At 60.1% G+C, this 12,474-nt stretch overlaps 1 protein-coding gene across 1 annotated transcript in view; it reads right to left on the minus strand.

Moving 5' to 3' along the window:
• Positions 1–8,734: 8,734 nt before the first annotated feature.
• Positions 8,735–12,474, minus strand: part of CD6 (CD6 molecule) — a 39,551-nt gene continuing 35,811 nt past the window's right edge. The window contains exons 8-11 of the mRNA XM_012778337.2: positions 12,154–12,252; positions 11,003–11,125; positions 9,271–9,342; positions 8,735–9,046 (exon numbers count right to left, since the gene is read on the minus strand). Of these exons, the coding sequence (XP_012633791.2) occupies positions 8,757–9,046; positions 9,271–9,342; positions 11,003–11,125; positions 12,154–12,252 (584 nt within the window). The 3' untranslated portion in view covers positions 8,735–8,756. The remainder of the gene's footprint in view (positions 9,047–9,270; positions 9,343–11,002; positions 11,126–12,153; positions 12,253–12,474) is intronic.

Genomic DNA, 12,474 nt, shown 5'->3' on the forward strand with positions numbered 1-12,474 from the left:
AAAGTAGTGACACAAAGGCTGTCCCAGACTATGGCAGGCAGCTGACCTCGGAGCGGGGGTGGGGGGGAGGGGGGCCGCAGGGCTCTGTCTTGGCTGCTGGGGAGGGGCTGGGAGGAAGGCGTGCTTTTGGGAAGGTGCATGGCACATGGAGACCCCACATGTGGGTCATCGGAAAAGCAGCCCGTAAAATCAGGAATAGAGAAGAAAGCTTGACAAAGCGGCAGGAAGACTTGAGTGTGGACAGGAGAAGAGATGAGTTTCCTGGAACCAGAAGGCGGGGAGGAGATCTCTGGGTCCTCACTGGGCAGGGGGCCTCTGCTGCTGTGTGCAGGATACACCCCCCACTCTTCAGGCTGCCAAGAGGGTGGGAGGAATGAGGGCGAGGGCAGGAAACACAGAGTAGACGGCGGGAAGGCAGGGCACTGGCCACGCAGGGGCTGCAAAGAGTGTGGGGGAGGGGAGGGGGACCGTCCCGGTCGTGTGACAAAGGGCATTGCCGCATCCTGGCCGTGCAGAAAAGCTGGGGTGCTCCTGACCCCAGTTATTTTAGTTTCTCATCTGCAGATGAGAGCAGCCTCCACCTGTCTCCACACCAGGCGGGGAAGACTGAGCGAGGCCACAGGGAGAGATGGTGGCCCAGAGGGGAGGCCACGGGGGAAGCAGGAGCCCGGGGAGCTGAATGCTGGGTCTCTGGGAGAGCCGCGTGTGGCCTGGAGACCCGTGGAAGGGCACAGATGGGTGTAGATCGTTTCTCTCTCCCCACTGTGTGCGGGTGCCGAGGGCAGGCGAGTGTGGGCTCGGTGGTGGTGGGAAGGCAGGAGGCCCCGTGGGCAGAGGGCATGTTTGTGAGCAGGTTGCTGGGAAGGAAAATGCGTCCCAGAGCCCACGGCCCTGGGGGATGACCGCTCCCCTCCTCCGGGAGGGCCTGGGGTGCGGTGGCCTGGGGAAAGGGACAGGAAGGGGGCACCTGCCCTCAGCCAGGATGGGGCTGGAGTCCTCTGGGGGGGCAATCCTTCCAAGAAAGGACGCATCGCGGTCCAGCCTTCCACCTTTCCATTCTCTCTCCTCTCCCGCTCCTGCTGCTGCGCCCAGCTGCATGACTGGCTGTGAACCTGGCTCCCCATCCTAGCTGGGTGACCTTGAACTAGTGCCATGACTTCTCTGGGCTTCACTTTTCTCACCTGGAAGGCAACGGGGATTAGGAGACCTTATATCCCTGGGCAGTTCTGCACCTTGAGGGAGGCCACATTGCAAGGACGGGCAGGTGCTGGGGTCAAGGGCAAGGGATGGGTAAAGGCGGCTCCGTGCCTTCCTCGCCTGTTCAGACGCACCGCTCCCTCCCCGCCTTCCTCCTTCCCTCTCTGTCTCATTATTCTCCCCCCCCCCCTTGTGTCTTTCTTCTTTGTCTTCCTCTGTTGCTATTTCGGTGCTTCCTCCGTGATGCTGGTGAGGGGTGAGCCTCTTTTCAAGTCAGGATGCCAGAGCCCCGTCTAGGTGGTAAACAGCTGAAGGGTGCGGTGGGAGATGAACTTTCCACTGAGGCTGCGTTGAACTTGTCCCTCCCTTGATGGGGGCTCCCCTGCCCCCCACCGTGGGGCCTCCATCCCAGCCCCATGAAGCCAGGCCGGGGGCCGGGGACCGCGCCCAGAGGGGTCCACACTGAGCGGCCACACAGGGCTCCAGCCACCACTGCCTGTCCACCAGAACCACGCAGAGGGTCTTCTCGAGGGGCGGAAGTGGAAACCACAGATGGGGCGATAGAGAGGAGTGGGGAGCTGAGCAGGGCTTGGCAGGTGCACCCCGGAGCTGAGGTTTCCAGTGGAGAAGGCCGGGGGCCAGCCGGCGATGCCGGCGATGCCCTGCCAGGGAAAGGAAGCAGCCCAGGCCTGTGCTCCCTGGGAGTGGCCTCGGAGCCTTGGGGCCACGTCCATGTGGCCCCTGGCGGGGTCATCCTGCCGGAGCCTCCTCCCGGCCCGGGCACAGACGCGAGCCTTTGGCGTGGATCTCACTGCACGTGGTGAGGAGGAGGCCACGTGCAGTGGCAGCCAGGGCCCGGCCACACAACCGGGGCAAACTGACAGCCCTGGGGAAACTCTGAACCCTCCCGAGCCTCAGTCTCCTCAACCCTAAGGTGGGGGTGATGCCGGTGCCTCGTGGGGCTGCGGTGAGCCCGAATAGTGCCCATGACGTGCTCAGCGCCATGCCCGGCTCACGGTGAAGCACCCAGGAATGGCAGCCGTCAGTATTAATGTCCCTGTTGTCATGTTGTCATCGTGGCTGGAGGCTGCGGTGTTGGAAAATCATCCCCCATGTCTGTAATCACTCTCCAAATCCCAGATCCAAATCCCTTTCTGCTGTTCTCACCCACCGAACTCCTACACATCCCTCAAGGGCCAGCTCAATTGTCCCCTCTTTTGTCCTACTTTCCCCAAGAAACCCTGGCAGAGCTCGTGGCTTTTCCCTCTATGTCCACACATTCTCTGCAGCAACGAGGTGGAGTCCCACATGAGGCGCAGGTTATGTGCGTGGGCAGCACACGGGACAAAACTCGATCATGGTCAGCACTACCGCCGAGAATCCCTTAGGAAAGTTCTCAGGGACACCCTGAGAAGTGAAAGAAGCCTAAGAGTGTGGACAGAACATCATTTTTGTATAAGAAGCGTGGGGGGAGGCAAGGGGCATTCATATTTGCTGGTGTTTATTATATCAGAGAAACAATAGTAAGGTGGATGGTGGGGACAGGATTTTAATGATATGAATTTATGTTGTTGGGGTTTTGAACCATGTTAAAGTATTTACTTGAAGGAGGGAAGGAAGGAAGGAAGGAAGGAAGGAAGGAAGGAAGGAAGGAAGGAAGGAAGGAAGGAAGGAAGGAAGGAAGGAAGGAAGGAAGGAAGGAAGGAAGGAAGGAAGGAAAGATGGGAGGGAGCAAGGAAGGAAGGAAGGAAGGAAGGAAAGGAGGGAGGGAGGGGGGGAAGGAAGGAAGGAAGGAAGGAAGGAAGGAAGGAAGGAAGGAAGGAAGGAAGGAAGGAAGGAAGGAAGGAAGGAAAGATGGGAGGGAGCCAGGAAGGAAGGAAGGAAGGGAGGGAGGGAGGGAAGGAAGGAAGGAAGGAAGGAAGGAAGGAAGGAAGGAAGGAAGGAAGGGAGGGAGGGAGGGAGGGAAGGAGGGAGGGAGGGAGGGAGGGAAGGGAAGGAGGGAGGGAGGGAGGGAGGGAAGGAAGGAAGGAAGGAAGGAAGGAAGGAAGGAAGGAAGGAAGGAAAGATGGGAGGGAGCCAGGAAGGAAGGAAGGAAGGGAGGGAAGGAGGGAGGGAGGAAGGAAGGAAGGAAGGAAGGAAGGAAGGAAGGAAGGAAGGAAGGAAGGAAGGAAGGAAGGAAGGAAGGAGGGAGCGAGCGAAAGAGGGAGGGAGGAAGGGAGGGAGAAGGAAGGGAGAGAAAGGAAGGAGGGAGGGCGGGAGGGAGGAAAAGCATGCTCCCTTAGGAAGGTGCCTGTATTTGAGTCGGTCCTGTGCTGGCTCCAGCCCAGATGTTTCCCTGCAGCGTTCGAGCAAGCGCGTGAGGGGGTGGGCTTGTGTTTCAGGCCTGCCGTGTATGAAAAATGAATGTTTAAGAACTAAACTTCCACCCAGTGTGGCAAGATTCCCGCAGGGTGGACAGTTCCCAGGATCTGAGGGAACAGAGGGTCCCCACCGAGCCTCTGTCCTCCCTGGTGTTTGTTCCCCGAGGGGAGCAGCGGCTCAGCTGCACTTTTCCTTTCTGTTTTGCTGCAGATCCACTTCAGTTCCGGGAGGGGGTGTGTGCAAGGTGCCCATGACGCCCCTCGCTGTGCAGTGTGGTGGTTTCACACTGGGGCTTTGGGGTGAGGTAGAAAAGTTGTGCTACACGCCAAGCTGTGTGGCTTCTGGCTGGTCCCTTAACCTCTCTGGGCCTAAGCTTCCTTATTTATAAATCAGGGAAGATAATACCTTCTCAGAGTGTCCTTATGAAGCTTACATGAAATAGCACCCGCCTGGCGTCACCATCACCGCCCCATGGTGACGGACTGTCTCTGTCTGTCTCCTCCAGAGACCGCAAACTTCCGAGGGCAAGGACCAGGCTTCACTCCTCTCTCTGCCCAGAGCCCAGCACAGAGCCGGCTCTGTACGGGTGTCCAGGCCGTGCGCGGTTCTAGTAAGACGCCGCGGCCCGGCATGCCGGAGTGCGGTGGGTGCCTGTGCTGTCGGCGGGCGGGCGGGCTGGCCAGCGTCTCCACCTCCCAGAGCTGGGCTGGGCCTGCTGCGCTGGCGACACAGGCCCGGGAATGGGTTTCCACCAGAGAGCCATGGGTGACGCCCAGACTCTGAAGCTCGACGGCCATATTCAAATCCCAGTGCTGACGTTGTTCAACTGTGTGGCCTTGGGTATTTTACTTAACCTCTCTGGGCCTCAATTTTCTCTCCCATGAAATAGGGTCGGGGTGAGAATTAAGTGTCCTCAACTCACTTCTCTTTTTTTTTTTTGAGACAGAGTCTCGCTTTATTGCCCAGGCTAGAGTGAGTGCCGTGGCGTCAGCCTAGCTCACAGCAACCTCAAACTCCTGGGCTCAAGCGATCCTCCTGCCTCAGCCTCCTGAGTAGCTGGGACTACAGGCATGCGCCACCATGCCTGGCTGATTTTTCTATGTATATTAGTTGGCCAATTAATTTCTTTCTATTTCTAGTAGAGATGGGGTCTCGCTCTTGCTCAGGCTGGTTTCGAACTCCTGACCTTGAGCAATCCTCCTGCCTCGGCCTCCCAGAGTGCTAGGATTACAGGCGTGAGCACCACGCCCGGCTAATTTTTCTATGTATATTAGTTGGCCAATTAATTTCTATTTATAGTAGAGACGGCGTCTCGCTCTTGCTCAGGCTGGTTTCGAACTCCTGACCTCGAGCAATCCGCCCGCCTGGGCCTCCCAGAGTGCTAGGATTACAGGCGTGAGCACCGCGCCCGGCCTTCAACTCACTTCTCATCGAGCTGGACCTCCCTTTCCCTGGAGAGCCAGGCAGCTTCTTGCTCCCCTTTGCTCGGGCCATTCCGTGGGCTCGGAATGCCCTTCCTGCTCCGCTTGGTGGCTAACTCCTACTCAGCCGTTACGACCCGGATCAGGCGTCCCCTCCCCAGGAATTCCCTGGGCGTCACTGTCCAACTGCACGTGCAGAGCCACCGCAGCCACCGTGCCTCCAGGCTTGCACGTGCCCCTCCCCCACACCAATGTCTCTGAAATCGGGGTTCGGCCGCCACGTCCACCTAACGCCTTTGTGTTTCCACTCCCGCATCCTTGCGATGTGTCATAACGCCAGGTCGCCACACCCCCCTGCCAAGCTGGGGCCCAGCCCTGAGCCCGATGTCATTCATCTCGGCCTCCTCAGGCCCAGCACGGGCCTGGCACGCGTCAGCTCAGCGGGGACAGGCCTGAGTCCCAGGGCGGCTTAGATGGGGGAAGGGCCTCTGCGAGAACAGCCCCCGCCATCCTCCCCAGGTCTTGGGGCCGTCGTCACCGTTCCGGACAGGTGACACGATGTTGTGTGTCACAGCGCCCCAGGCTGCCCCAGGTTGCGTGTCACATGGACATGTGACACGATGTTGCGTGGGACACAGCGCCCCAGGCTGCCCCAGGTTGCGTGTCACATGGACATGTGACACGATGTTGCGTGGGACACAGCGCCCCAGGCTGCCCGGGGCTGGCAGGGGCAGGGCAGGAGTGTCTCAGAGTCCCCCAGTTTCTCCTGTGCAGGGGTGGGGGTGCAGGGGAGGCGGCCCTGGTGAGTGGGGACTCAAAAGGTGTCACCAGCTCTGAGTGGGCCTGCGGTGGGGTAGGACTGCATGTCACTCCAGCACTAACTCCCGGGGATCTTGGGCCAGTCCTTTCTCACTCCAGGCCTCAGTGACCTCATCTGTAAAATGAGAGTGGGACAGGATGTTCTCCGTGTCCCCCGACCCCAGCACCAACGCACAAGACCTCCCGGAATTACTGTCTCCTCCGCACCTTTCTCCTTTTAAGGAGCTCTCTCACCTGTGGTGACTGACCTGCCAGTGAGCAGGAGCACCTATTGCCAAGCCTCCGGCCCCCCACCCCGTGAGCTGTTCACCCTCCGTGCACGTTCTGCAGACACACGTGCAGCTAACAGGCTCAGAGAAGGGGAGTGGCTTGTCCAAGGCCACACAGCCAGGAGCCGGAAGTTGAACCCAGGCTGTAAAAGGCTTTCACAACCCCGCCCGCGACTGCGCCCCACCCCCAGCAGTGGCTCCTCCCGTAGGAATCCCCCGCCAGCCCCGGGAGGGTTCAGAGGGCCCGAGGTGGGGGGGCAGCACGGTGGCAACCACATCCTGTGACGGTTGCCGGGAGGCCTGCTGTCTCCCCACCTCTGGGACAGGTGAACAGGCCCCGCCCAGCCCCACAGGGTGGGGGCGGGGGGAGGCAGCTACAGCCCTGCCTGGGGTGGGGGAGAAGGGAGGGAGGGACCGGGCCCTGGTCATCGCAGCTGAAATCACAGCCCCAAGTGGGCGAGCACTGCAGGAAACGCCCAGATTCCTCTGCGTGGTCTCTACCGGCCTCGTCCCTGCTCCTCGGTGGGCACAACCCCCTCGTCAGGCACCTCTGAGCTAAAACCCCCCCGAATTATTCTGCCTTAGGGGCTCTGGGGACTGGGTGGGATCCCCTTCGGCACGGCAAGCCATGCTGTGAGCAGGGACGCGGCAGCTGCTGGATTCCCGCAGGCCCTGCCTTCTCGCCCCTGCGTCCCCAGCCACGGTAGGGTTCCCAGTTCACCCTAACATTCCCACCTCGATGGACAGAGCTGCGGCCACCAACGCCCCACCCAGCACAGACAAACACACCACACACACCACACACAGCCTGGGTTCTATGGAGTTTAAGGACTTGTCGCTCCACACCCAAGCTTCATTCAGCAATTCAGTTTAATCTCGGAACAGTCAGCACAGGACACAGGGCCTGGCGCGCTGGCGGCCGGGGTGCATCACTGCCCGCCCTCGCGTTCCTCCCGGGAGCACCCTCCTCTGCCCCAGGAGGCGCCGGGCCCTTGCTGGGCCCCTTCCCGGCAGACGTCTTGCGCGCCTGCCCCCGCGGGGACTGGGCCTCCACCCCTGGGGTCTGCGGGAGGGCTGGCTGGCTGGGCCCCTCTCTGTAACGCGTAGGAAACTCAGAGCGAAGGCCCAGTGTCCTCGGGTGGTCACTGCAGAACAGGTGTGAGCCCCTGGGGGGCTCCGAGGGTCCCCGGGCCGGACTGGCCTCGGGCCCCAGCCCCTTGGTGGGGGGCACGCGCTCATCAAGTCTGCTGTCGGCTGCCCCACCCCACCCCAGCAGCCCCCATCAGAGCGACAGCAGCCCCACAGCCCCGGTACAGGGGCTCCTGCGGTGACACCAGGAGCTGCCCCTCCCAGCACCTCTGGCCCTGAGCTGTCGGAGACTTGGGGGTCAAAGCACCAGACCCCTGAGGGGCAGAAGTGGCCTCAGGAGTCCAGTCCAGCGCGACCCACCAGACTCTGCTCGTCCATCCAGAGACAGAGGGCTCACTCCTCGTGGAGGCGGTTCCCTCCACCCTGGGGTGCTCATCGGGCCGAGAGGGCTGTGCCAGCAAGTTCGGTCATGGAGGGAGACCGAGGGGCACAGGGTGTGGAGTTTCTTCCGTCCCTCTGGGTGGGGGGACGTCTCAGCCCCATGGGGGTGACCTGGGAGGGTGGGGGCGGGGCGGGGTGGGCCGGTAGGTAGAGCAAGAGGCCGGGAGTGAGGGCAGCCACTGAGGGGCCTCAGCTGGACCCAGTCTAGGCTGCTCCGATGTCATCGTAGTCCTCATTGTCAGTGGAGTGAGGCTGGGGACTGGGGGGCCCTGTGGGCAGGGAGCTCAGGTCAGCGGGAGGCCCAGTCGCCGCCCCTGGCGCAGCACAGAGCTGAGCGAGTCCACACCCTCCACACCCTGAGGGTCCACACCCTCCCTCTGGGGTGCCAGGTGAAGCCAGCCCAGCGTCCTGTCCATGGCCATCTCCCAGGCTAGCATGCCAGCCCGGAGGGCAGAGCCTGTGTGCGGTCCCCACGATGGCACGGTGCACGGAGTGATGGACCGTTGCATGTCACGAGCCCCTCTGCTACCACAGTCTGTCCCAAGGAGCCAACTGGCTGCTTTTGCTTGAATGCCTCCACTAATGGGGAGGTCACTTCTTATCAAAACAACCTCTTTGACTATTTCTTCATCCCATCCACATCCATTTTCCCCACTCCTTAATATTCTTGTTTTGATTTTTAAAGGAAGAATCGCTTTCCCTCTCTTCTTTTCGCCTTCCTTTCTCCTTTTCCCCTTGGGCTGATGCATCCAACAGATGCCCCAGTCGCCCTCCCCACTCCCTCTACCCGCCCTCCCACGATCCCCTCCCCCGCCACTGGCACCTGGACACCCAAACTGCTCCGCCGACGGGGGCTGGGGCGGCGGCGGCTGGAAGTTCTGGTACCACTCCCCTCCGGACGAAGTGCTGGAGCTGTCATCGGCCGAGGGCCCTGCTGGAAACGCCCAGAGCCAGTCACCCGCGGCCAGGGGACAGCCGCTTCGCCCGCTATCAGAGCTGGGAGGCCCAGCCCGCTCAGGAGCGCCAAGTCCTTAGCTTGACAAATGAGGACATGAAGGCCCAGAGAAGGGAGGAGATTTCCCAAGGCCACACAGCAAGTGGCTGTGGAGCTGGGACGGGCTCAGGGCTCCCAGGCTCATGCTTCCTCCAGCCAGGCTGGCTAGAGGATGGGGACTTGGGGGATGCACAGATTACCTGAAAAAGTTGTCCGGGAGCCGGCTAGCTCCAAGTTCGGGGGCTGGTCCAGGAAGGAACTCCTCTCTGAAGAGAACACCTGGGCATTCCACGGAGGCGGCTTGTTGCTGGTGTGATTGCAGTAATCCTCTCCAGAAGATGTGCTGGACTCACTATTGCTCCTTGGGTGACACTGAGGGTTCAGGGAGGAGGGGTCTGCGGTGCAGTGCCCAGGGTTGGCGGCTGGGACATGGGAGACGTGCAACTCTTCAAGTCCTGGGCCAGGAAAGGGGGAATGGTGAGGAAAGAAGCAGCGATGCAGCAAGAGGGCTTTAAACCAGACTTGAGGAAGAACTTACTGCCGATGGGAATTGTTAAAGTCAGGAAGGACCCATTGAGGCAGGCTGCTGCCAGTAGTTCTCCAAGTGAGCTGAGCTACTGTTTGGAGGCAGGGCTATCATCCTAATCACCCCCGTCCTATCCCTCCCCGCCAGACTCACCTTCCTCCAAGGGAGGCATCTGGAACCTGCTCTGCTGGGCCTCCTCATCTGTGACCCGGTGCCGCTGGGAATCTGCAGGCAGAGGAGGCAGTGGGGAGGGGAGAAGGCTCAGGCTCTTTGTCGCAGGAGTCTGGAGGAAGGGCTGGTGTCCCTCAGGGCTGGGGAAGATGCCCCTGAGGCTGACCTCCTGACAGGCAGCCCCCTGACCTCCATCTAGGGAAGACTCATGTTTACCCTGAAACCAGCAGCCTGGGGCCAGAGACGCTAGTGCCCTGGGACCCCCCAGCCCCAGCCCCAGCCCCAGCCCTAGCCCCAGCCCCAGCGGCCCTCCTGCTCCTTAAGGAAATGCCAAGAGTCTGGGCTCTCTCCTCGTGCCCTGGCAGCTCTGGGCAGGAAAAGGGCAGAGGTTTTCCCCTTCGAGGAGCCTTCCCAGAGCGAAAGCTGGACGGTCTGGAATCGCTGTGTCACAGCCTCTGTGGCTCCTCGAGTTTCAGAGTCAGAGAGACAGAGACTCATAGAGTCTTAAGAATTTGAGAGTCTGGGATCTTGCGATCAGCTCTTTTGAACCTTATACCACTGACTTTTAGTCTCAGTGTTGGAGGATTTTGGACTCTCAGTTTTGCATCTCACATGCCTGGCCTTAGAATCTCAGGGAACCATCCCTGCGGCTCCCAGACACAGGCCCATGGACCAGGAGAAGTGGGATCAGTCTGTCCTGTCCCCCTGCCCCCTGGCCCTGAGTGAGCAGGTAGGGCAGGGGCGGCTAGCTGTTCCCAACATCCACTCTCCATCTGTCGCAGGAGATCCCCTGGCCTTTATCTGGACACACAGCTGCCCAGGGCTGAGGCTTTTTCCCTGCCTCTCTTGCAGCTAGCAGGTAGAAGAATGGGAGCGGTGATGACGTGCCCATCTCTAGCGTCTCTAGCCTTTCGGCTGCCTGGAGTGTGGACGTGACGGCAAGCCATTCTGGACCGTGTGGACGAGCATCTTAGGGACTGCATAGCGACAAGAAAGAAGGAGGCTGGGCCCTCGCCAACTTCTCAGGATGCTGTCACTTGGGGTCCCTGTCGCACACAGCCAGACTCTCATCCTGACTTGCACAGGAGGTGCAGGGCGGGGCTCAGGAAGTTCTGACAAGCTCCCAAGTGATTCCAAAAGAGGTGTGGGGCTCTCGGTCTAGTCCAACCTCCCAGCATTGCTGGCCCTGCCTTAGGCACTGTCTTCCTCTTCCCGTGCCCAGAAGAAAGAGAGAAGAGCTAGACCAGCCAGCCAAGAGGTGCAAGCTGGCGTGACAGTGGAGGCAGGGGAGGGGGTGGGGCTGGTGGGGCCGGCAGGGCGGGATGTGACACGACACGGAAGGGGACAGGGGCGTGCAAGGTGCCCTGACAACTGTGCCTCTCGCCCGCACTCCCTCACGTCCCACTGACACGGCCCCCTTAGGTGAATGTCGAGGGCCTGGTCACTGTCTTAAGACCCTACATGGCCAGGGACAAGCATGGGAGGGACAGAGGTCAGAGTGGAGATGCCGCGAGACAGCGGGATGTGTCCGGGGTCGCAAAGCTCTTTGGAAATTTCACTGCAGGGCCTTTTACAGTCACCCTAGTGGGGAGCAAGGGCATTCTGCCTATGCCACACAGGGGCTCCTGGTGGGGCCTACAGAAGGTCCCCTGGCCAGCTGGGCTCTCTCCCTGATCCGAGCAGCTGGCCCTGGGGAGCCGGCCCCGGCACTCACTGTAGAAGGTGGTCAGGGCCACGGGAGGCTGGGCGCTGAAGTCATAGTGCTCATAGTCTGTGTCCGAGCCGGAGTCTGAGTCCTCGGGGGCGGGGGCCCCGACCTGCATGGGCAGCTTGGGAACTGGGGAGAGAACAGAGCGGGGGGGCGTAGCAGAGTGGTGGGGGGAGGGCGGAGGGAGAGGTGGCAGGGAACAGGGACAGCAGGGATGGGAGGCAGAGTGGCAGGAGGGCACCAGGAAGCCCGTCTGGTACGGACCCCCCAGCCTGGATTTCCCAAGCTCCTCCCACTCGTTTCCAGTACCGGGAACTAAGCAGCATTTATGTATTTAGCAAACACTTAACGTAGCACTTGCTCTGTGCCAGGCACTGCTCTAACGTCTACCCGCAAAATAGCTCCGTGAGGTGGGAACGTTATTATCCCCATTTTGCAGCTGAGGGAACTGAGGCGCAGAGAGGTTCTCACCCAGCCCAGAGAAGCAGGCGTCCGGTCTAAAGCCCTAGACTAGACTATTCAGTGGGCGTCTGCTCTGGGCTCAGCCTCGCGCTAGATGCTGTATTCAGTCTCTTCTCCAACATCTGGCTACTGTGTGCAAAGACTGTTTACAATATTTGGCTGACTTTGGTATTGGTCTTCATGTCATCCAACTCTTTCCAATAAAGGTGACTGAATATATTCATAATGCAATGTGATAAAACTCTAACTCCTTTGCAAGACTTTCAAGAGGTATCAATCCACATATCATAAAAGATGGATGACGGACCTAATTTTTCTTTTCCCAGAAAACATGAAATAAAACTATGTTCCAGGAGAACCTCGATGGAACCGCGGGGCAGGCCGCTGAGGGGGCGTGACGTCACAAGCAGACTAGCCGATTAGCAGAGTGCAGCTTTCCTCTGAGAACCAAGATCCCAAACGCCCCCAGCCTGTATTTGTCCAGAATTTAGAAGTCTAGAGCCCTGGGACGACTGAACTGGAAGGCCATCTGCCCATCAAGGTCCAGAGAGGCACCTGACCTGCTCAAGGTCCCACAGCCACAAGCTGGTCCATCTCCAGCTGGGCACTGCTTGACCTAGGCAGCACTGACCCTCCAGAAAGTGTACCCTTCCTGTCCTCCCCAGCCCCTCACACCCAGGTGGGGGGCAGCCTACCTTCTTCTTTGGGGATGGTGATGGGGACCACTTGATAGCTGTTGATGCCTGCTGGGATGGTGGCGGGTGGGTGCTGGTGGTTCACCATAATAGGGAGGGCTGGGAGAGGGGAGGCAGAAATTCTACAAGTCACTTTTTTTGCCCTCTCCCAGTCTACCTGGTTCTGTCCTCATCGAGACACCCCCACCCCACCCACACACACACATAAACATACACACACACACACACACACACGAGTCTGATCGTCCCACGGGACCCACACTAGTGAGTCCATTTCTGCTGGGCATGCTGGGAAAATCCTTCCCATCAGGAGCTGGATGG

This window comes from Microcebus murinus, chromosome 4 (assembly GCF_040939455.1).
Source record: "Microcebus murinus isolate Inina chromosome 4, M.murinus_Inina_mat1.0, whole genome shotgun sequence".
Lineage (NCBI taxonomy): Eukaryota > Metazoa > Chordata > Mammalia > Primates > Cheirogaleidae > Microcebus > Microcebus murinus.